At 46.2% G+C, this 24,740-nt stretch overlaps 1 protein-coding gene across 3 annotated transcripts in view; it reads right to left on the bottom strand.

The window, feature by feature from the left end:
• Positions 1-17,158, bottom strand: part of SNX22 (sorting nexin 22) — a 110,710-nt gene extending 93,552 nt beyond the window's left edge. For 2 of the 3 annotated variants that reach the window (XM_030188032.1, XM_030188040.1), the window contains exon 1: positions 16,844-17,158. In XM_030188032.1, the coding sequence (XP_030043892.1) occupies positions 16,844-16,906 (63 nt within the window). In that variant the 5' untranslated portion in view covers positions 16,907-17,158. The remainder of the gene's footprint in view (positions 1-16,843) is intronic. The other variant, XM_030188048.1, reaches the window with a different exon arrangement.
• Positions 17,159-24,740: the final 7,582 nt, after the last annotated feature.

Genomic DNA, 24,740 nt, shown 5'->3' with positions numbered 1-24,740 from the left:
TTTTATAGTATTTTTTTAAAACTTTTTTTCATTAGGGCTGTGGTTTAATCAAGTTAACTAATATGATTAACTAGTTACTTTTTTGCATGATTAAACATTTTAATCATAATTAACCTTGTGCGTGCCTGGATGCGGGCAGCATCTGCAATTCAAACAAGCTTCTTCCATTAACCTAAGAGCCTTCCTGCAGCCATGGAAACAGGAAGTTGCATCAGAGGAGCAGTGTTGTTCAAATTACTAGGTCAAAGTAATTAAGTCAAAATAAATGTATATTTTAATGCTTAAGGAAAAGTAAAAAATATAGTGAACAGTAAAAAAATTTACTTAAGTGAAAGCAAAAAAATTACTGCCTAATATAATACATTTTGAGTAAAATGCAAACGTATATAAGAACATAAGAGTAGCCATACTGGGTCAGACCAATGGTCCATCTAGCCCAGCATCCTGTTCTCCAAACAGTGGCCAAGCCAGGTCACAAGTACCTGACAAAACCCAAATCGTGGCAACACTCCATACTACAAATCCCAGGGCAAGCAGTTGCTTCCCATGTCTGTCTCAACAGCAGACTATAGACTTTTCCTCCAGGAATTTGTCCAAACCTTTTTAAAACCCAGATAAGATAATCGCTGTTACCACATTCTCCAGAAAAGAGTTCCAGAGCCACATTGACCAGCAAAGAATTCCAGAGCTTAACTATTCGTTGAGTGAACATATATTTCCTCCTATTTGTTTTTTTAAAGTATTTCTATGTAACTTCCTTGAGTGTCCCCTAGTCTTTGTACTTTTGGAATGGGTAAAAAAATTGACTTACTTCTACTTGTTCTACACCAGAATCATATCTCCCCTCATCCGTCTTTTTTCCAAGCTGAAAAGCCCTAACCTCTTTAGCCTTTCCTCATACGAGAGGAGTTCCATCCCCTTTATCATTTTGGTCGCTCTTTTTTGAACCTTTTCTAATTCCGCTAGATGTTTTTTGAGATACAGCGAGTAGAACTGAACACAATACTCAAGGTGCAGACGCACCATGGAGCGATACAAAGGCAAGTACCGTAACTACAATGAATGCAACTATTGTTAATATTTTTGTTCCAACAACTTTGCTCCTCTACAATTTAATCCAATTAGTTTTTAGTAAAACTAAATTTTGAAAATGACTGTCACTCATGTGAGTGCTACTGTGAGTCATTAATCCAGCACAGATGAAACAACTGCACTGGCAGGAAGTGGATTGTTCAGTCTGAGTTCCTTCAAATCAGACTAGGCTGCAATAATACTGATGTCTTCTAACTGGATCAGCAGATAAGTACATAAGTATTGCCACACTGGGACAGACCAAAGGTCCATTAAGCCCAGCATCCTGTTTTGAACAGTGGCCAATTCAGGTCACAAATACCCGGCAAGATCCCCAAAATGTTCAATACATTTTATACTACTTATCCCAGAAATAAGCAGTGTATTTTCCTCAAGTCAATTTAATAATGGTCTATGGAATTTTCCTTTAGGAAGCGGCCCAGACCTTTTTAAAACCCTGCTAAGCTAACTGCCTTTACCACATTCTCTGGCAATGAATACCAGAGTTTAATTACAAGTTGAGTGAAGAAACATTTTTTCTGATTCGTATTAAATTTACTACTTTGTAGCTTCATCACATGCACCCTAGTCCTAGTATTTTTGGAAAGAGTAAACAAACTATTCATGTCTACCCATTCTACTCCACTCATTATTTTATAGACCTCTATCATATCTCCCCTCAGCTGTCTTTTCTCTAAGCTGAAGAGCCCTAGGTGCTTTAGCCTTTCCTCATATGGAAGTCGTCGCATCCCCTTTATAATTTTTGTCACCCTTCTCTGTACCTTTCCTAATTCCACTGTATCTTTTTTGAGATGTGGTGACCAGAATTGAACACAATATTTGAGCTGCGGTCGCACCATGGACCGATACAAAGGCATTATAACGTTCTCACATTTGTTTTCCATTCCTTTCCTAATAATACCTAACATTCTATTTGCTCTCCTAGCTGCCGCAGCACACTGAGAAGAGGTTTTCAACGTATCAACAACGACGCCAAGATCCCTTTCTTGGTCGGGGACTCCTAATGTGGAACCCTGCATTACGTAGCTATAGTTTGGGTTCCTCTTTCCCACATGCACCACTTTGAACTTGCTCACATTAAACATCGTCTGCCATTTAGATGCCCAATCTCCCAGTTTTGTAAGGTCCTCTTGCAATTTTTCACAATCCTCTTGCGATTTAACAACTTTGAATAACTTTGTGTAGTCAGCATATTTAATTACCTCACTAGTTACTCCCATCCCTAAATCATTTATAAATATGTTAAAAAGCAGCAGACCCAGCACAGACCCCTGAGGAACCCCACTATCTACCCTTCTTCATTGAGAATACTGACCATTTAACCCTACTCTCTGTTTTCTGTCTTTTAACCAGTTCTTAATCCACAATTGGACACTACCTCCTACCCATGACTCTCCAATTTCTTCTGGAGTCTTTCATGAGGTACTTTGTGAAATGCCTTTTGAAAATCCAGATACACAATATCAACCGGCTCGCCTTTATCCACACGTTTGTTCACCCCTTCAAAGAAATGTAATAGATTGGTGAGGCAAAATTTCCCTTCACTAAATCCATGTTGGCTTTGTCTCATTAATCCATGCTTTTGAATATGCTCTGTAATTTTGTTCTTTATAATAGTCTCTACCATTTTGCCCAGCACCAATGTCAGGCTCATCGGTCTATAAGTTCCCGGATCCCCTCTGGAACCTTTTTTTAAATATCAGCGTTAAATTGGCCACCCTCCAATCTTTCAGTACCACGCCCAATTTTAAAGATATATTACTAACAATAGTTCCACCAGTTCATTTTTCAATTCTATCTGTACTCTGGGATGAATACCATCTGGTCCAGGAGATTTGCTACTCTTCAATGTCAAATTGCCCCATTACATCCTCTAGGTTTATAGAGATTTCATTCAGTTTCTCCGACTCGTCAGCTTTGAATACCATTTCGGGCATCAGTATCTCTCCCAAATCTTCCTCGGTGAAGACCGAAGCAAAGAATTCATTTAATCTCTCTGCTATGGCTTTGTCTTCCCAGATTATCCCTGTCTGAATCTCTGTCTGAAACACTTGAATTCCATATAGCAAAGAAAGCTTTTATCATCTGCATTAGAAGTATATAACTCATCACTTACATCTCTATCTTCATTTTCTTTAAAGGACAGAAAAACACACCAAGGATCAAGCAAGCATTGCATAAAATCCATACTTCTGCACTGGGATTTCAGGTACCTGCCAGTTCACTGAAGAAATGCTCTAAAAAAGATTGGTCTTTAAAATTAGCCTTGAAAGTTTTCAAGGATGATTTTGTTTTAATATCAACAGGATGGTTATTCCAGAGGTAAGGGGCCCCCCCAAAAAAGTGCTTTTTATGAGTTATTTCCCAATAGGCTTGGTGCAGACTAGGCAACACCAACCTGTGATTATTCATGGCACGCAAGCAACGGGAAGGAGCAGAGGGAACAGCTAGTTTTGCCAGATATTCTGGAAGACCAGTATAAACAGATTTATGGATTAACATAAGAATTTTAAACTGGATACGTGCATGAATAGGCAACCAGTGTAATCTCATCAACAGAGGCATTACATGACCCCGACACTTTGCAAAACACAGCACACAGGCAGCTATGTTTTGCAAAATCTGTAGGGGCTTGGAGAAAGTGAATTGCCAAGTGGGGAAATGGGTGGTGGCAAGGGATGGCCATCAGATTTGCCACGATTGGGTGGATGCATCCTGCCTGCCTTTACGGTCGGGATCGTGTCCATTTGTCAGACATGGGTCTCAACTTGTTCCTGAATAACATTCGGGAGGCTTTAGAAAAAGGTTTTCTGGTTAGGAGATTCGTTTCCTGGGGAGATGGGGGGGGGGGGGGGGGAGGAACCTGAGCTTGCTTTCCAAGGACATCCTTTGAAGAAGACCTTAACTGTCACTAGGTGGTGATGGTTAGGCCTAAGCTTACAACTCCGTCCTGGAGGTCCACGTCTTTTGTTGCTCTTGCTGTTTGTGGCTGAGTAACTCTTGCCTGCCTGGTTTTGACTTTATACTCGGACTCCTTGTTTCAGATGGGCAGATAGTCCTTTGGGTTCATGTGAAGGTAAAATTATGTATAATCATACCTGATAATTTTCTTTCCATTAATCATAGCTGATCAATCCATAGACTGGTGGGTTGTGTCCATCTACCAGCAGGTGGAGATAGAGAGCAAACTTTTGCCTCCCTATATGTGGTCATGTGCTGCCGGAAACTCCTCAGTATGTCGATATCAAAGCTCCATCCGCAGGACTCAGCACTTAGAGAATTACACCCACGAAGGGACACTCTGCCCAGCTCACCACCGCCGAAACGGGGGAGGGGAATTAACCCAGCTCATCCCCACACAAGTGGGGGAGGGGAATCCGTCCAGCTCATCCCCGCGGAGCGGGGGAGGGACACCACACCCGCCGATGCGGGGGGATCTGGCTTATCCTGCAACCGCAACCGCGGGAGGAGCTGACTGACCCTAACACCGCCGAAGCGGGAGGGGTACAAAGCTGCCCTACAGCCGCACGAAGCGGGAGGGAGTGCCGGCAGAATTTTAAGTCTCAATCCAGCCCCGTAAAACGGAGGGGAGAGGAATGCAGCAGCTCACTGTAACACAAACTCGTCTTAACTCTTGAAGAATCCAAGTGAAAAAACTTGAACACGAAGTCTTTCTGAAGTAACTGAAGACTAAACTTGAACCTGAAATGCAACCAGAATAAAAACAGTACAGATATCTGGGAGGGGCTATGGATTGATCAGCTATGATTAATGGAAAGAAAATTATCAGGTATGATTATACATAATTTTACCTTCCATATCATCAAGCTGATCAATCCATAGACTGGTGGGATGTACCGAAGCAGTACTCACCCAGGGCGGGACATTGAAATCCCTGACCTCAACACTGAAGCTCCAAACCGGGCCTCCGCCCGTGCAGCCACAGTCAAACGGTAATGCTTGGAGAATGTATGAGCCGAAGCCCAAGTTGCCGCCTTGCATATCTCCTCCAAGGAGACGGATCCGGCCTCTGCCATCGAGGCCGCCTGAGCTCTCGTGGAGTGAGCCTTCAGCTGGATAGGCGGCAACTTCCCCGCGGCCACATAAGCCGCTGCAATGGCTTCCTTGACCCATCTTGCCACTGTAGGCTTAGCAGCCTGCAGACCCTTACGAGAACCTGCAAACAGGACAAACAGATGATCCGATTTCCGGAAATCATTGGTCACTTCCAAGTATCTGATGATGACTCGTCTCACATCCAGATATTTAAGAGCAGAGTACTCCTCTGGGTAGTCCTCCCTACGAAAGGAAGGGAGACAGAGCTGCTGATTCACATGGAAGCGAGAAACAATCTTGGGCAGGAAGGAAGGCACTGTGCGAATAGTCACTCCTGCCTCAGTGAACTGCAGAAAAGGCTCTCGACATGAGAGCGCCTGGAGCTCGGAAACTCTTCTGGCTGAAGTGATAGCCACCAAAAAGACTGCTTTCAACGTCAGGTCTTTCAGAGATGCCCTCGACAAGGGTTCAAAAGGCGGCTTCTGCAATGCTCTTAGCACCAGGTTGAGATTCCACGCAGGCACCACTGAGTGCAGAGGAGGGCGCAGGTGATTAACTCCCTTGAGAAAGCGCACCACATCTGGCTGCGAAGCCAGGGAAGCACCCTTCAGGCGGCCCCTGAAGCAAGCCAGAGCCGCTACCTGGACTTTAAGGGAACTGAACGACAGGCCTTTCTCCAGACCTTCTTGCAGGAACACCAACACTGAAGAAATTGGAGCAGTGAAGGGAGAAAGTGAGCCTGCTTCACACCACGCTGCAACGATATGCCAAACCCTGGCGTAAGCAGTAGAAGTAGAGCGCTTCCTCGCTCTCAGCATAGTGGCGATGACCTTGTCTGAGAAGCCCTTCTTCCTCAGACGCTGCCGCTCAATAGCCAGGCCGTAAGACCAAAGGGAGAGGGATCCTCCATCACCACGGGACCCTGATGTAACAGGCCCTGCTCCACTGGCAGCCGCAGAGGATCGTCGACTGAGAGCCTGATCAAGTCCGCATACCAGGGACGCCTGGGCCAATCCGGACTCACCAGGATTACCCTGCCGGGATGCTTTGCCACCCGGTCTAGCACCCTGCCCAACATGGGCCAGGGCGGGAACACATAGAGAAGCTCTTGTGTCGGCCACTGTTGGAGAAGAGCATCTACTCCCAGGGATCGAGGGTCCCGTCCTCTGCTGAAAAAGCGCGGCACTTGGCAATTGGCCGATGACGCCATCAGATCTAGGCTCGGCTGGCCCCAGCGCTTCGTGATGTCCAAGAACGCCTGAGCAGATAGCTGCCACTCTCCGGGCTCCAAGGTATGGCGACTGAGAAAGTCCGCCTTGACATTCATGACTCCGGCAATGTGGGCCGCTGAAAGCTGCTCCAGGTTCGCTTCCGCCCACTGGCAAAGATTCATAGCCTCCTTGGCTAGAGGGGCGCTCTTGGTACTTCCCTGGCGGTTGACATAGGCCACAGCCGTGGCATTGTCCGACAGGACCCGTACAGGCTTCAACACCAGTACCGGGATGAACTCCAAAAGCGCCAACCGAATGGCTCTGAGTTCCAGGAGGTTGATAGACCACTTTGCCTCTGCAGGAGACCAGAGCCCCTGCGCTGTCCTTCCCAAGCAGTGGGCTCCCCAGCCCGACAACGAGGCGTCCGTCGTGACGACAATCCACTCTGGGGTCACCAGAGGCATTCCCGCAGACAACTTGTCTGTCTGCATCCACCAGCTCAGCGCCTTGCGCACTGCTGGGTCCAAGGGAAGGCGCACAGCATAATCCTCCGACATCGGAGTCCAGCGCTGCAGCAAAGAGTGTTGAAGTGGTCTCATATGAGCCCTGGCCCAGGGCACAACTTCCATCGTGGCCGTCATAGAGCCCAACAGCTGCACATAGTCCCAAGCCCGAAGGGGAGAGGCTACTAGGAACTGGTCCACCTGAGCCTGAAGTTTGACAATCCGATTGTCTGGCAGGAAAACTCTGCCCACTTGGGTGTCGAATCGAACTCCCAGGTACTCCAGGGACTGAGTCGGGCGCAGCTGGCTCTTCTCCCAGTTGATGATCCATCCCAGGGAGCTCAAAAGAGCAACTACCCGGTCCACAGCTTTGCCGCACTCTGCATAAGAGGGGGCTCGGATCAACCAGTCGTCCAGATAAGGATGGACTTGTACCCCTTCCTTTCGTAGGAAGGCCGCGATGACCACCATTACTTTGGAAAAGGTCCGCGGAGCAGTAGCCAACCCGAAAGGGAGGGCTCTGAACTGGAAGTGTCGTCCCAGGACTGCAAAACGCAGAAAGCGTTGATGAGGAGGCCAGATGGGAATATGCAGGTACGCTTCCTTGATGTCCAAGGATGCCAGGAACTCTCCTGCCTTCACTGCCGCTATAACAGAGCGGAGAGTCTCCATGCGAAAGTGCCGCACTTTCAAGGCCCGATTGACCCCTTTGAGGTCGAGGATAGGCCAGACAGAACCTCCTTTCTTTGGTACTACAAAGTAAATGGAGTAACGTCCCTTGCCAAGCTGACTTTCTGGCACCGGAACGACCGCGCCCAGGCGGATCAGATTGTCCAAGGTCTGCTGCACTGCCACAGCTTTGACCGGAGACTTGCAGGGAGAGAGTACAAACCCGTCTTTTAAGGGTCGGCAGAACTCTAGTTTGTAGCCGTCTCTGATGACTTCCAGCACCCACGCGTCTGAAGTTATTGTGGTCCACTCGCCCAGAAACGAGGACAGCCGTCCTCCAATCTGCACTGGGGCGTGGACCAAGACCCCGTCATTGGGTACGAGACCCTGGGGGAGGACCGGAGGGAGCACCTCCGGGACGGCGGTCTCTGCGAAAGGAATGCTGCTTGGGGGAGAAATTCCTCTTGAAGGAAGAGGGGGCAGAGGAACCCGACTTGCCCGGGCGGTACCGACGGGCTTCCTGCAACCGTCCTCTGGAGGTACCGGGACGAGAACTAGCCCGAGCCCTGACCTCTGGTAATTTCTTGCCCTTAGACGTGCCAAGTTCGGTCACGATTTTGTCCAGCTCGACCCCAAAGAGCAGCTTGCCTTTAAAAGGCAACCTAGCCAGGCGGGATTTAGAGGCGTGGTCAACAGACCAATGTTTCAGCCAAAGCCACCGCCGCGCAGAGATTGTCTGAGCCATGCCTTTCGCTGAGGCCCTCAAGACATCATACAGCAAGTCTGCCAAATAGGCTAAGCCCGATTCCAGGGCCGGCCAATCAGCCCTCAAGGAATGATCCGAGGGGGAAGCCCGCTGCACCATAGTCAGGCACGCCCTGGCCACATAGGAGCCGCAAACTGAGGCCTGCAAACTTAAAGCAGCCGCCTCAAAGGACGACCTTAAGGCCGCCTCCAATCTTCTGTCTTGGGCGTCCTTTAGGGCCGTGCCACCTTCCACCGGCAACGCCGTTTTCTTAGTCACTGCAGTGATTAAAGAATCCACGGTAGGCCACAGATAGGCCTCACGTTCACTCACAGCCAAAGGATAGAGGCGGGACATAGCCCTAGCCACTTTAAGGCTCGCTTCTGGGACATCCCATTGAGCCGAAATTAGGGTGTGCATGGCATCATGCACGTGGAAGGTTCTAGGCGGGCGCTTCGTCCCCAGCATAATGGCAGAGCCAACAGGGGCTGAGGGAGAGACGTCCTCCGGAGAGGAAATCTTCAAAGTGTCCATGGCCTGTAACAACAGGTTGGGCAAATCCCCTGGGCTAAAAAGCCGCGCTGCAGAGGGGTCATCCGCTCCATCCGAGCGGGGATCCGTCTCCTCCAAGGAATCCGCAAAGGACCGTTGGGAGATCTCAGACACGCTGCCCTCATCTACATCGGAGGAGACAAATTCCTCCAAGGCCTGGGAATCAACCCGAGGGCGTTTACCTCTGGGAACCTCAACCTCTTTACCAGACGAGGGAGCAGGGGCAGCGTTTTGCATGAGGAAAGCCTGATGCAGCAGCAAAACAAACTCGGGGGAGAAACCCCCCAGACTGTGCACTTCCGCAGCCTGGGCAACAGCCCTAGACGCACCCTCAACCGGCGCTCGCAAGAGCGGGGGAGAGACATGCTGCGCATCCAAAATGGCGTCCGGCGCGACACTCCACGAAGGAGCCGCGCGGGAAGAACGGCGCTTAACTTTAGCCGCTTTTGTGCCGTCGCCCAAATTAAGGGCGTTCATGGCATTAATGTCTCCAACCTCAAGGGCGGCCCACGAAGAAGCCGTCCGAGCCGCGTGGCCGGCCAAGATGGCGGAGGCAAGGAGCGGGGGATGGGCGTTTATGGCGGGAAAAACCGCCACGCCGGAGGAAGGACCGGGACATTCAACGGTCACGAAACTGTCACCCAACAAGGGCGAATCAGGCTGTAAGACCCCCGCATCCCCTCTAGAAGCGCTCAAGTGATCCGGGGAGCGACACTTTGCGCCCTCGCCCTCCGACGCCATATGCCACGAGGAGAAGAATCGGGGAACCCCCTGCCCGCTATAAAAAGGTAAAAATTACCTGCTGTCCGCTCCGAGCTGTAACAAACTGGTGTCTCAGTGAGTAGCTGCAATGAACGTTTAAATAAACGTCGAAATAAACGCCTTTAAGGACGTTTAAAATTTTTTTTTTTTTTTTTTTTTTAACGGAGCCAGCGGGAGGGGGGAGAAAAGGAGGGACCTGGCACCACCAGGTTTGCACTTGCTCAAAAGAGCCCTCAACCCCAGGCACTCAACAAAACCTAAAAATTAGGCTTGGAGGCCTAGCCAGAGCTGCTGCTGTGTGTGACCACCACCTGCTGAGATAGAGAACATACTGAGGAGTTTCCGGCAGCACATGACCACATATAGGGAGGCAAAAGTTTGCTCTCTATCTCCACCTGCTGGTAGATGGACACAACCCACCAGTCTATGGATCGATCAGCATGATGATATGGAAGTATTGTTATTTGATAGCTCAGGTTACTTTATTTATTCCCTACCAATAAACAAAGCTGCAGCCTGATTTACTCATAAGTACATAAGTGTTGCCGTACTGGGACAGACCAAAGGTCCATCAAGCCCTGTATCCTGTTTCCAACAGTGGCCCATCCAGGTCACAAGTACCTGGCACGATCCCAAAACAGTACAATACATTTTATGCTGCTTATCCCAGAAATAAGCAATGGACTTTCCCAAGTCCATTTTAATAGTGGCTTATGGACTTTTCTTTTAGGAAGCTATCCAACCCTTGTTTGAAACCCTGCAATTCCACCTGGTTGTCTGGTTAATTTCTTAAAGTTAAATAGAACTGGATGACTCTATATATTGTTAGAAGATTGGAGCGGCTGAGTGTATCTCACATCCCCCGTTAAAGAACAGACTGGTGGAGATGGCTGCAGAGGTGCAAGACAACAGATTTTATAGAGTAAATTGCCTCAAAACCAGACAAAGAAATTAATCAAATTAGATGATAGAAGAACATCAAGGTTCTGGAGAAAAAAACAGCATGCTCAAGAGAAAAGAAAGAAGGGATGTGAACTGATAGTGGGAAACTATGGTAGGAAGATCAAGGGCGGCCTTTCAGAGAATGTGGCAGATAACTGCTTATTTGTGGCATTAATGGATAAGGTTGGAGGAAAGGAAAATTAACAGAATGAAAGAGGATGGAGTCAACACTGCTGAGGAAAACAAATGTAGGACTAGTGCCCAAAATGTAAGTAAAAGGTTTTGATAAGATCAGGATTGGAGGGAAAGGAAGAGAAAAACCAATCCACATATTGATCTTCAAAGGAAAGACGAGGAAAGGAGACCAACTTCACTACCATGTCCCACACAAGAATCGAGAACAGCGATGGAAGCCGAGCACACAGAAGAACGCCAAACTAACCTGAGCAAGAAAGAAATGAAGAGGCCAAGAGTACTCACAAATCTGGTAGAAGGAGAAGAACGACCTTGCATTTATTACCTGCCTTTCCCAAATCCAAGCTCAAGCCAAGTTACATTCAGGTACAGAGGTTATTTTTCAAGTGAACTTACAATCTAAGTTCTACCTGAGGCAATGGAAGGTGAAGTCATTTGTCCAGGGTCACAAGGAGTAAATCGGTGGTATCTGAATCCTGGTTTTCAACGCAGTGCTGTAATCATTAGGCTACTCCTCTACACCCAGGTGATAATTTTAATTAAACATTTAATTTTCTTATATACTAAAAGTCCTGAGAAAATTAAAAAGCCATGGGATAGGAGGCAATGTTCTGTTGTGGACTGGGAATTGGAAAAAGAGAATAAGGTTAAATGGCCATTTCTCTCAATGGAGAAAGGTGAACAGTGGCATCTGTACTGGGACCAGTGCTATTTAACATTCATAAATGATCTGAAAATGGGAACAAGTGTGGTGATTAAATTTGCAGTCAACACAAAACTATTCGAAGTCGTTAAATTGCATGTGGATTGTGAGAAATTGCAGGAGGACCTTAGGAAACTGAAAGGCTAGGCATCCAAATGGTAGATGAAGTTTAATGTGGACACATGCAAAGTAATGCACACTGGGAAGAATAATCTGAATTATAGTTACAAGAAAAAGATCTAGGTGTCATCGCGAACAATACTTTGAAATCTTCTGCTCAGTGTGTGGCGGAGGCCAAAAAAGTAAACAGAATGCTGGGAATTATTAGGAAAAGGGATAGAAAATAAGAAAAAATATTATAATGCCTCTGTATCACTCCATGCTGTGACCTCATCTTGGGTATTGTGTGCAATTCTGGTCACTGCACCTCAAAAACAAACAAACAAAAAAGATATAATGGAATTAGAAAAGGTTCAAAAAAGAACAATCAAAATGATTAATGGAATGGAACGCCTCTCGTATGAGGAGAAGGTTAGGTTAGGGCTCTTCAGCCTGAAAAAGAGGTGGCTGAATAGGAATATGATAGAAGTCTACAAACTTTTGAGTGGAGTAGAATGGGTAAACGTGACCTAGTTGTTCACTCTTTCAAAAAGTTGAAAGTCTAATGAACAATACATTACATGGTAATACTTTTAAAATTATTAAGATAAAATATTTTTTCATTCAAATAGTAAAGCTCTGGAACTGAAAAAAAGCTCCTTGTGACTTTGGTCAAGTCACTTAATCCTCCACTGTCTCAAGTACAAAACTAGAGGGGCCCATTTACTAAATTGTGTTACATGAAAAGTCCATAATCTGCTATTAAGATAGACTTGATTCAACCCACTACTTATCCCTGCGATTGGTAGCTTAGAACCTTCCTACTCTTGGGATTCTGTCAGGTACTTGTGATCTGGGTTGGCCACTGTTCAAAACAGGATATTGGGTGAGATGGACCATTTGCCTGACCCAGTACGGCCATTCTTACGTTCTTATGCCTGAAAGCTATCAAAGTGGTGTACATCCAGATACAGTGAGTATAGTTTCTGTCCCTGGAGGTCTCACAATCTAAGTCTGTACCTGAGGCAATGGAGGGTTAAGTGACCTGCCCAAGATCAGAAGGAGCTCCAGTGAGATTTGAATGGGCTCCCCTGGTTCTTAGCCCATTGCTCCAACCATCAGGACTGGTGTTAGATATTCAGGGGCCCAGGGCAGAAATTGGGGAGGGGGCCCCAAAGCTGGTTTTCAGCCTATGCCGTCTTCAGCTTGAAGCAGGTTTTGGAGCACCCTGTATTATGGGGGCCCAGGGCAATTGTCCTGTTTGCCATCCCCTAACGTTGGCCCTGCTAACCATTAGGCTACCACCAGCTCTATTAGTCATAAATGTATTAAGTTAGGCCAGTAAAAATATACAAGTTGTGAGTGGTATTTTGCCCTTTATTTCAACATGTGCCTATAAAAACAAAACAAACTTTATTAAATACTAGTTCTAAATCACAAAGGGGCAGATGTAATAAGTGCAGAAGGCTTTGTTCATAGTTTAGTGCAATGTCTGCACACGCTTTTCTGTGCATGAGAAAATTGTGTGCAAACCCTTGTACTGACATTAGTGCACAGCTCATTAAAATCCGATAGTAACAAAGCTATGAGCTATTGAAGTAGCCTAGTGGTTAGTGCAGTGGACTTTGATACTGGGGAACTGGATTCAATTCCCACTGCAGCTCCTTGTGACTCTGGGCAAGTCACTTAACCCTCCATTGCTCCAGGTACAAAATAAGTGCCTGTATATAATATGTAAACCATAGGCATCGACTCCGTGGGTGCTCGAGCACCCCCAATGTTTTGGGACCCGAGCAGTGGTGTGCTGGTGTTGGCTTGCACCAGCTCACACGAGAAGTTTGTTAACTTTTTAAGAATTTTGGGAGACCATAAGCGCCGACTCCGTGGGTGCTCAAGCACCCTCAATACTTTGGGACCCGAGCAGTGGTGTGGTGAAGTCAGCTCTCACCGGCTCATGCAAGATGTTTGTTAATTTTTGAAGAATTTTGGGAGCCAGTTGTTAAAAGTAGCTACTCCAACAACCAGCTCTCAAAATTTGGGCTCAGGTCCCCTCTCTGCATCGTTGTACTCCTCCTCCTCCTCCCCCTGTGGCTTGTTTATGCATCTTCTCTCCCCACTGCCCGCCCCACCCCCCATACAGCACCTATCTGGCTTGCTTCTGACTTGCTCTTTTTCCTCCCCACCCCCCCCCAGTACTTGCCTTTTCTTTTTGCCTTATTTTTTTTTTAAGCAGTGCTGGCACACGTCAGCAGGAACAGGCTGCTTCAGCCAATCCTGGGGGCCTTCCTTCAGCCCTCGGGGGCGGGACAAGCTGAAGGAAGGTCCCTGGAATTGGTTGAAGCAGCCTGTTCTTGCCGAAGTGTTCCACTAGCACTACTTTTAAAAAAATGAAATGCGGCAGAAGAGGCAAGAAGCGGAGGTGCGAGTGAGTTGCTCTATCCAAGTTGTCATTCTTTATTGTTGGTAGCATTTTTATTTGATCTCACGTTAAACATGCCAGCTTGGGATTGTGCAGCATAGGGATGTACATAGAGGAAGTACTGGTTTCATCGGTTAGAGTACTAATTTGTCCTAAATTTTTAAGTCAGTGTGTCATCGGGAAAAGCTGGTTATAGGGACTCCCTGTATTCATTCAGAGATGTTAACAGACGTAACGTTATGAGAATCAGGTACTTAACAATCCAACTTACTATTTATAAGTACAATTAACACAAAACATTAGGTTGAAACCTGGGAGCCTTAACATCTTTTATTTCCTGTGTCTACATCAAAAGAAAAAGACAGCAGCATGTGGGAACTTGCTCCTTTTGTTTTGTGGATTGCAGTAACATAGTAGATAGTAACAGTAGTATATTATAAAAATGCACTTGCCTTTTTTATTACTATTATTTCTAAGACAGGTATTGAATAATGAGTGAAGGACTTCTCTCATGCAGAATTCTGTCAAGTCAGTCTAAATGTGCCAACATTGTCCAGTTTAGCATGCTATTAGCTGCCTAGTTCATACAAAGGCAATTATTTTACTTTAATTCTAATTTGTACAGGAAAATGTGCGGTATAAATGTCAAATACCTAAATATATAAACAAATGTTTATTGGCAAATAAATCTGTTGGCTCAGGCTGCTTGCTATGATTATCACCGTTTCATTATTGCTACCAATAATTACATATAAAGGGATTTGCTTTAAACTTTGTTTTAATTTGTTTATTCAGACCTTACATGCACATGGTTTTGCTTTTTAAACCCAAAGATGAATCCTAAGGGTGGTTGAATAATTAGATGTAAACTGTCTTTCTGGCTTTACTTGTTTTGGACTGGTTTGGGTCCTGCTGATCTGTACAGCTGCTGTCTGGAATTTTGGAAGATGGAAATGAGAAGATAATTAAGTTTTGGATGTATTATGTATATGTCAGTTTTTGAACATGCATCTGCCAGAACTGGTTTTTGACATGGCTGCAGCCCACAAGAAAAACCTCACTCACTGGCTTTCAATCTCTAGAATAGCGGTGGTAAATCTCCAGCTTTAAGATGGGCAGCCCTTGGCATCTCTGAACTCCTTTACCTTTGCTGGCAGGGATACTGAGCCCCACCAGTCAAATAAATGAACTGCTGCTGCTCCCTGCTACTTGTTTCTGGCTCTGAGCAGCATGCTGGGACTTCTTGCACACGTATGCATTCATTCAGCACCCCCTCCCCCCAATCATTTTGAAAAGTTGGATCCTATGATGTAAACCACTTTGATTGTAACCACAGAAAGGCCAAGTGCCATCCCATCCCCTTTCCAAAGAAGTGTGCAAAATATCCAAAGCTTAGAAGTTTTCTCCTACCAAAGCTAGGTCTGAGGAGTAAAAAATTGGCTCCTCTGTGTCAGGCATTAATGAGATGTCATGTCTGCTTCTTCTTTCTAAGAGCTTGAAGCATCCACATTTTTTTTTTATTTGCTGAAGTGCAAGGATAAAAAAAAAAAAGAGTGGGGGGTGTGTGTGCAGGGCTATGGCCAGTAAAGAGCTAGGGTGGACTACTTTATGAACATGTAATTCCTAGTGCTGATATTTTTTCCAAATACCCACAATAATACTGATGCACATGATAGCATTCCACCACGTACATGTGTGCCAACACTATTTTTTTTGTAAATGCGAAATATAGCTTTTTGCTAGTGCAGACCTATGTGTGCACGCTTCCGATGTGCTCTCCTATGCTTGCATACTTTTTTTTTATTTGCATGCTATTTGCTTACTGCATTAGGACAACATATTTTTCTTTAGGCATGTGTTATGAAACAGTGCATGGCTCTAAAACAAGGTTTAGTTCATCAGCCCCAAAATATTTAATTCGCTGAGAGTGCCCACAGCAGGTGGCTTTATCCTTTGCTAAATGCCTTCACTGACAGACGTCAGAAGCTGAGGGCCAGAGCAAGAATCACTGCCAAGACAAAAGCACTACCTACAGCTACAAGAAAACAGAATGAACAAAATCAAAACCAAACATTACTTTTACAAATACCGCAATAGTGGCAAGATGTAGCATGGTTCATACTGCTCCCTGGCCAGCTCCAAGGCCACTAACAGAGGTCTCAAATCTATTAGTTATGACTCTACCTCGGATCCATTCCTTTATTCCACAGCTAATCTTATCTGGCATTTTGTTTTATTCTAAGATAAATCACTCACTCGCTTTTCTTATTTTCTTGACTCCCCTAACTTTTTAAACTGTCACAATAAATCAAGTTAATTCCATAATTAAAATTGCAGTACCTCCCCTACTTTATTTCGCAAACCTAATGTATTTTGTTTTTAAATGTAACCTCTTAAGAAGCTTCAAAATAGGATTGCTGACAGTTTCCCCACAATGTATACATTTATCAAAGGGTAATCCCCAAAGCACAAACGTGGGAGAAAATATAAAGCCCTTAAAAAGAAAACTATAATCAGTCTATTATAGTTCGCAGATCGGAGCCCATCGCATCCAGACCTGGCTTTGAGTTACAGAGGATCGTGTGCTGACTCCAAATGCAAATACAACAATTACAATACAAGGTTGGTTGTCATTTTAGTTTACACATGTATTTCTCCTTTCCAGACGCAAGAAGAAAACGTTTTCGATGATCTTCTGTAGCACTGAAACGATCTCCCTCCCACAAAAACTTGTTGCTGAAAGTATTCCCCAACTCTATCAGAATTCCTAAGAACAACAAATCAATCAAGAAAAAGAAAACGAAGCGGAATGAAAGCCGAGAGAAGAGAAAGAAATCAATCCCAAAAGACGGACGGACTTGCAGAGAACACTGGGAAAGACTTTTCTCCCCTTACCGTGTGTGTTTTCTCCGAGCGCAAAACCTCTTGTCCCACCGAGGGGATACAGACTTCGATCATGCTGAGGAAGGAAAGGAAGGCGCCTGCAACTCAGCAGCACTAGGATATCCGACACCCGCGACGGGTCGGCTGCTGTTGTTGTTACTGCTACTACTGCCGCTGCTCAGCAGCACTGCAGCCCCACTTCAGCCGGTGGTGAAGGAGGAGGACCTTAACACACCTCCCGTCGGCGGACAGGCAGCGCAGGGATCGGGTGACAGGAGCATGCACAAACCCTAGGGCAGCTGCTGATTCATTCATTGGAGCCAACGGAGAAGCACAAGCAACTCTGCACACTTCGATCAGACCCCTTCCTACAAACCACGCCTACCCTCTCACTCTAGAACGCTAATGTAATTGGGAAGATCCAGTAGGATACGCCCAGCGGGTGGACCCCTCCCCCCTCTACGTCTTTCACTTCTCTCCCATGCCTCTTGCTTAGATCAGTTGTTTTCAGAGCCTAAGGCTGAGTTCTTAGTTCTCCCGCCCTAGCAAAGGTCATGTTTATCTTTACTTCCAATTGTAAGAAGAGGCTCAGGCAGTTCTGCATGATCTTTTAAAAAGCAGTCCTGAATCAATTAAGCCTACTTTTGGAGAATTTTTCCTGTTGTGTGAGCATCAACAAACGATCGCTTTATTGGGCTAGTTACAGTACCTTCTGCTTTTTATCAGCTCTGACTCTATAATGGTCTAGTCAGGTATGTTCCGGCATTACAAAAATAATTATAATAAAGAAGGGTGATTCTCCTCAGAGGTCATCAGAGGTGAGGGGTTGGACAAGTTCCTGGAGGGAAAGTCCATAGTCTGCTATTGAGACAGACATGGGAAGCAACTGCTTGCCCTGGGATTTGTAGCATGGAGTGTTGCCACTATTTGGGTTTCTGCCAGGTACCTGTACCTGGCTTGACTACTGTTGGAAACAGGATACTGGGCTAGATAGACCATTGGTCTTATGTTCTTCCTCATCCAGATCCTCTCTTCTTTTTGGCATTCACCTTCCTTTGGATAAAGTATGTATTAAGTTAGTCAAATTATCACATTATTTTCATTTCTTTTCTTTTGTTTTTATTGCCTTACAGGTACTGTTTGACATGTACAGAAGTAGCAGCTCTGTAACAGCAGCAACAACTCAAACAAGAAAATTCAGTGTGGGGTTTGGGAGTCTTCATTCACTGACAGATCTTGCAGCAACCCTGCCCCTCCTCTTGCAGGCTGCCCGTTACCATGGAAATCTGTACAAGGGCCAGAGCCTGTGAGGGCCTACAGGCCCTTTTACTAAGCTGCACTAAAAGGTGGTCTACATTATGACTAGCTTGTGGGTTGCCCCCTTCGCTGAGGTCAACTTTAGTGCAGGTGTAAAATGGTTGAATTTTTATTTCCCAATTAGCGCGTGAGCCCTTACTGACACCTGTTTAGCAAGCAGAAAGGGCTCATGTGCTAACCATGTGCTAATCAATAGGCGTGTGGCAATGTAGCGGTGATAACCTAGTAGTGTTGGGCAGAACTACTCTGCACCCCAAACATGCCCTGCCCCTAGCGCTAAAAAAATAAAAATTATTTTGTAGCACCTGGGAAGTGTGCCCAGATGCCAACACTACCACGGGATGTCTGAGTGCACCCTGCGGTAGTGCACACATTATGCACACCAATAGTGCTTACTGCTGCTTAGTAAGCCTAAATGTTTTGGGGCCAGCACCACTCTAAGGAAGGAGAAGTGGCAGGCCCAATTAATAGCTTGGCAATGGCAGCAGTGCTTTGGAGCTTTCGAAAATTTGGCTGCAGAAGCAGTCGCCTAAATCCGAGCCTGCATGTACGTATAGGCCAACCTGCTTCTGTAAGTAGGAATTTAGTAACCGCTTGAAGTGAGTATCACTCTGTGCACAGCAGTGTGAATTCTTGGTATGAAACATTTTGCAAGTATGAAGCTAAGTTGGAAGATCCAGTGACTTGATGTTTCTGGGAGGTTTATGCCTAATAGTTAGCAGCACAGTGCACTGAGAACCAGGTTCAATTTCCACTGCAGCTCCTTGTGACCCTTAACTCCCCCATTGCCCCAGGTACAAGCCTTAGATTTTCAGCCCACCACAAGGGACAGAGGGGGTCTTTTACTAAGCCATAGTAGCATTTTTAGCTCATGCTAGAAATCAGCTGGTGGTAAACGCCGAGACACCGCCAGCTGATTTCTACCAGGAGCTAAAAATGCTACCTTGGCTTACTAAAAGACCGCCAGAGAAAGTACCTGTGTATAATGTGTAAACTGCTTTGATTGTACCACAGATTGCCTGGTATGAAGACACTAATGAACATACACATGAAGAACATTGAACTGGACTCCAGGCTGGAAGAATTGTGGATGCTGTTTTGACCCTTCTCATCAGGGAAGTGAGTAGTGGAATTTTGAATCCATGTGATTCTTTGCTCAGGGAGTGTTTTGTCAACAGTGTTTCTGTTTAAACAATTCAAAAGCTCACGATATGTTGCAGTAATTAGAGCATAGGCCTCAGTGCTCAATGCTGTTGATTTATTTAGTCTGGTTATTAAAGCGAGGGTACCACTTCTTTCTGTCAGTGAGTGTGATGTGGTAGAAAGGGGAATGAATGGTGTAGCTGGCTCTGCTCATGGGGATGGGATCAAGGGAGGTGTGGTGAGGTCACTAACGCTATAAGGTGGGCGTTGGGGATGGGATCAAGGGAGGTGTGGTGAGGTCACTAATGCTATAAGTTGGGCGTTCTTGAAGGAAGAATAGCTTAGTGCAGTGCTTCTCAACCCGGTCCTTGAGGCCCACCTAGGCCCATCAGGTTTTCAGGATATCCACAGTGAATGTGCATGAGGTAGACTTACATACCAAGGAGCCAATCTCTCTCATGCACATTCATTGTGGATATCCTGAAAACCTGATGGGACTAGGTGTGCCTCAAGGACTGGGTTGAGAAACACTGGCTTAGTGGTTAGAAAAGCTGGTTGAGCACTAGAGAATCTAAGGTCCAAAGCCCACCTACTGTGCATTTACTGCAGAAAAACAAAACTTCCCACAAAATGTGTTTTGTGGTAATTTGCCAGTCAGCACATGCTATTTGTTTTCGATATTTTTTGGAGAGGGGGGGTGTATCATGGGCAGAGAATGAGTATGGAAGTATTATGTAGCTAGCACATTTGCATTTGTGCATGCTAAATAGGAGGCATTAAGTTCCCCCTTGTTAATATTTTTGTACCAGAAAAGCTCCTATTTTCATACCTCCTTTCTGGTTCTGAAAAGAAAGCCACCACTGACAGTGAGTCACACATAAGGGATGTTCCTCCTGGAGCATTGAATTGGAGTGAAGTAACAGAAGCAAACTACCATTGCAGAGTAAAAGACTTGCACTATGGATTTTTACACAGAAGCTTAGTATTTAGCCAAAGCTGGAAGGTGGGAGGATTTACCAGACTGGAGTCCTCCTGGGGTAAGGGAGCTCCTAGTGGAGAGAGTGAGCTGACTGGAAGTAGTTTTGGGGCAAGAGGAGCTGCTGTTCTAATTGGCCAATGATCAGATGCAAACGCAGGCGCTACAGGCTGTTAGCACCATACTAGCGCCTGTGTTTTCTATCGCCCCTACCGTGGGCTCTGAACACAACTAGCATGCAAATTAATGCAAAACAGGACTCAGCGCAAGTAGTATGCAAATGCATGCTGAATGTATTCCTTCCCGATGATCAGCGGGCAGCATGTCAAACATTGGCGCCATGTGCGCGGCAAACCCTATGCCAGCTCAGAGCTGGCGTTAGGATTTCCAGACCATTGGGGAGGAATGGTGATCCCTGTCCAGCATGCATTTGCACACTAGTAGGCCCCCCATTCCTCCCAATGCAGCAGCACCCCCCCCCCCCTTGTAGGAGCAGGAAACCTGACCCGACTGCCCCCCCAGCGACATGGGGGCTGGAGATCCAGTGGGTCTCCAGTTTCCATAACCCCCCCCCCAGCATTCCCTCAAATAGCCCTGGCGGACCAATGGGCCACGAGTCAACCCCCCCCCCCACGGTGGTCTAGCGGCCCTCTTCCCCACTCCCCTACCTTCGTTGGAGGAGGGAGGTGGTCTCCCTCCTCTTCTATCGGCGCTGCCTTGAAAATGGCTGCACTGGGCAGGGCTGGGCGCTGCCATTTTTTAGGCGGCGCCCATGGAAGACGAGAAAGGCCACCTCCCTCCTCCAATGAAGGTAGGGGGAGGGGAAGATGGCCACTAGATCACTAGGTCAGGGGGAGGATGACTCACAGCCCACTGAGCCACCAGGGCTATTTGAGGGGGTGCTGGGGGGGGTTAGGTGGGCTGGAGACCCACCGGATCTCAAGCCGGGGGGGGGGGGGGGTTGACTCGCAGCTCACTGGGCCACCAGGGCTATTTGAGGGGATGCTGGGGGGGTTAGGGGGGCTGGAGACCCACCGGATCTCCAGCCCCCCCTGAACTTGTGTCGTGGGGGGGGGGGAGTCAGGACACTGCTGGACCTCCAGCCCCTGTGTTGCTTGGCTCGGGGTGGGGGTACTAGACCACCAGGGCCATACTGTTTGGGGTCTGGTGGTCTCATGGACCTCCAGCCCCTGTGTTTGACAGGTCTGGGCCTTTGACAGCGCAGACCTGTCAAACAAACGCAGGAGGATTTCAGGCACAAACCTCTCACACTTTACCCTATGAACAGAGATAATAGCGTGCTTAAATTTGCATGCTATTATCTCTGATCGTAGGGGCGATAAAGCCCTGTGCTGTTCCAGTGCTATTTTTAGAGCGCTGTTTGGAACAGCGTGGGGTTTTCGATCATCTGCCCCTAAGAGAGGTGAACAGAAGAGACTTGTGTTAGAAGGTCCAGTGACACATCAGAGTTTCAGCTCCCTCCCCTTTCTTCATGCTTGGTTAAGATATACTTTGTTTGGATCCTTCCTATTCGTCATCTTGTTTCATGTAGCGTTCTGTTACTACGCAGACGTATGCGGTGCTGTTCAGACACAGAAATGTTCATTGCAATGCAGAATTTGTTCACAGTACACTGAAGAGACAAACAAAAGGTTTCAGGAACTTCATAATGATAGACACTGCTTAGAACAACTAGGCCGCCCTCAGGAAGAACCAGTTTAGGATTTAAAACCTATCTCCAAAAAGGCGGAGGTGTAGAGAGGAAAAGCTATTTACCTTCTAAAAACATAAGACAAATGGATAATAGGAGGGGTAGGAAGAGAGGGGAAGACTAACTCTCTACCGACTAAGCGCTACAGTCAGGATAAAAACACTTCAGACAGAATTTGTCATGCTGAAGCAGTACAAGTATAAAAACAATCTTTTTCCCTGATCTTGAAACAGGTAGTTGGTCCATACCGGGTTAAGATTTAAAGCAGTCTCAGAAGATCACTTATCTAACTGGGTAAAGCTGGAAAAAAAATTAGACTTCTGCCTGGCTAATAATCTACATAAAAAAGCACATGAAGGGTGGGGAGATTGGGCCCCCTACTAAGACAAACTGTTTCTTTCTTCTTTCCTTCAGCAATAGGCATTTTAGGACCTTGTTACTGCACTGAAAAGACAGACTTTAAACCCAATTTTAAATAGATCTGAAGACACAAAACCCCTCAAGGTGATTAGTAATTTTGGCTGTGCGTGTGCGCTCCCCGCAGCTTTAAATAAAGCAGAGCAGACTGAGGTGGAGATGCTGATGTCCAAATATACCAGTAAATTACAGGTTGTATTATAAGGAAGGTATGGCAGTATTAATTTTCAAAGCTGTAAACTGAAAGGAGGGTGGGAGCGGTGAGGGAGAGGAACTTTCACAACTTTGAAAACATCCTACTTGTAATGCAACACTTGTACCTTTGGGCCTCATCAGTCTCTGTTCATTCAGGCCCAGATGCTCAAAACAGCGCCGGAGAAATACTGCCAGATCAGCACAGAAGAATAATTCCCTAATGCTCAACACTAATGAGATGTAAATACAGGCACGCTCATAGCAACAGGGGTGATATGATACAGACGTTCAAATATCTGAAAGGTATTAATCCGTAAACAAACCTTTTCTGGAGATGGGAAGGCGGTAGAACTAGAGGGCATGATATGAGATTGAAGGGGGGCAGACTCAAGAAAAATGTCAGGAAGTATTTTTTTCACGGAGAGAGTGGTGGATGCTTGGAATGCTTTCCCACGGGAGGTGGTGGAGAGAAAAAAGGTAACGGAATACAAACATGCATGGGATAAACATAAAGAAATCCTGTTCCGAGGGAATGGATCCTCAGAAGCTTAGTCGAGATTGGGTGGCGGGGCTGGTGGTTGGGAGGTGGGGATAGTGCTGGGCAGACTTATACGGTCTGTGCCCTGAAAATGACAGATACAAATCAAGGTAAGGAATACACAAAAAGTAGTACATATGAGTTTATCTTGTTGGGCAGACTGGATGGACCGTGCAGGTCTTTTTCTGCCGTCATCTACTATGTTACTATGTTACTGTTAGGGAGTGCAACAGGAGGGCAGTGTCTGGCGCATATGCTGAAGAGTTGTGTGTTAAACACAGCTGTTCAGCTCATGCCCAGAACACCAGGGAGGAGGAGGAGGAGGAAGAGTTGCCAACAGCGCGAGTAGAAAAAACTTCTTCCAGGTCTGAGCGTCTCTACCTACTTTTTCTGCGCTGCTCTGCTCCCTTTCCCTTTATTTATTCCCCCTGCCTTCGTTTCTTCATCCATGCTCCTACCTGTACTCCAGTCACTATTGTTTTCTATTCCTGTTTTTTTTTGGGAGGGGAGGGGCTGCCGCAAAACGCCAAAGCTTCTGCTCAGTGTGCGGCGGCAGCCAAAAAAGCAAACAGGATGCTAGGAATTATTAGGAAAGGGATGGTGAATAAGACCAAATACTATAATGCCTTTGTATCGCTCCATAGTGTGTCTGTACCTTGAGTATTGCGTTCAGTTCTGGTTGCCTTATCTCAAAAAAGATATAGCGGAATTAGAAAAGGTTCAAAGAAGAGTGACCAAAATGATAAAGGGGATGGAACTCCTCTTGTATGAGGAAAGGCTAAACAGGTTAGGGCTGTTCAACTTAGAAAAGATGGATGAGGAGAGAGATATGATTGAGGTCTACAAAATCCTGAGTGGTGTAGAACGAGTAGAAGTAAATTGATTTTTTGTACTCATGCCAAAAGTACAAAGACTAGGGACACTCAAGGAAGTTACATAGAAATACTTTTTTAAATAGGAGGAAATATTTTTTTCACTCAACGAATAAACTTTGGAATTCTTTGCCGGAGGATGTAGTAACAGCGGTTAGCATATCTGTGTTTAAAAAAAGGTTTGGACAAGTTCCTGGAGGAAAAGTCCATAGTCTGCTATTGAGACAGACATGGGGAAGCAACTGCTTGCCCTGTGATTTGTAGCATGGAATGTTGCCACATTTTGGGTTTCTGCTAGGTATTTGTGACCTGGCTTGGCCACTGTTGGAAACAGGATACTGGGCTAGATGGACCAGTAGTCTGACCCAGTATGGCTACTCTTATGTTCTTATGTTATGTAAAAAGCTGGACAAGTGCCCACTGGGGTTTTCAAGACTGCCTAGAACAAAAAAGAATCTTGCAACACCGGTCTCCCTATTCCTCCCCACGGCTTGGCAGAACCCTTATGTCAGCTCAGAGCTGGCGTAGGGTTTGCTGTGGGAGAAGCGCCCTTGTTTGGCATGTTGAGCATTGGGGAGGAATACAGGATGATCTCTTTAGCATTGTGTTCAGAGCTGGTGAGCTCCTGGTTTTACTCGTTTGTCAGCTCTGAGCACTTGCGGCCACTAATGGTCTCTAGCACCCACATTTGCTTCTGAGCATCGAGGTCTCAGCACCTAATGGGGTAGAGGCAGTACAGC

The sequence above is a fragment of the Microcaecilia unicolor genome, chromosome 1, assembly GCF_901765095.1.
Source record: "Microcaecilia unicolor chromosome 1, aMicUni1.1, whole genome shotgun sequence".
NCBI classification, from domain to species: domain Eukaryota; kingdom Metazoa; phylum Chordata; class Amphibia; order Gymnophiona; family Siphonopidae; genus Microcaecilia; species Microcaecilia unicolor.
Note: the sequence above shows the minus strand (reverse complement) of the source record. Positions and strands in the feature narration are given on the sequence as shown.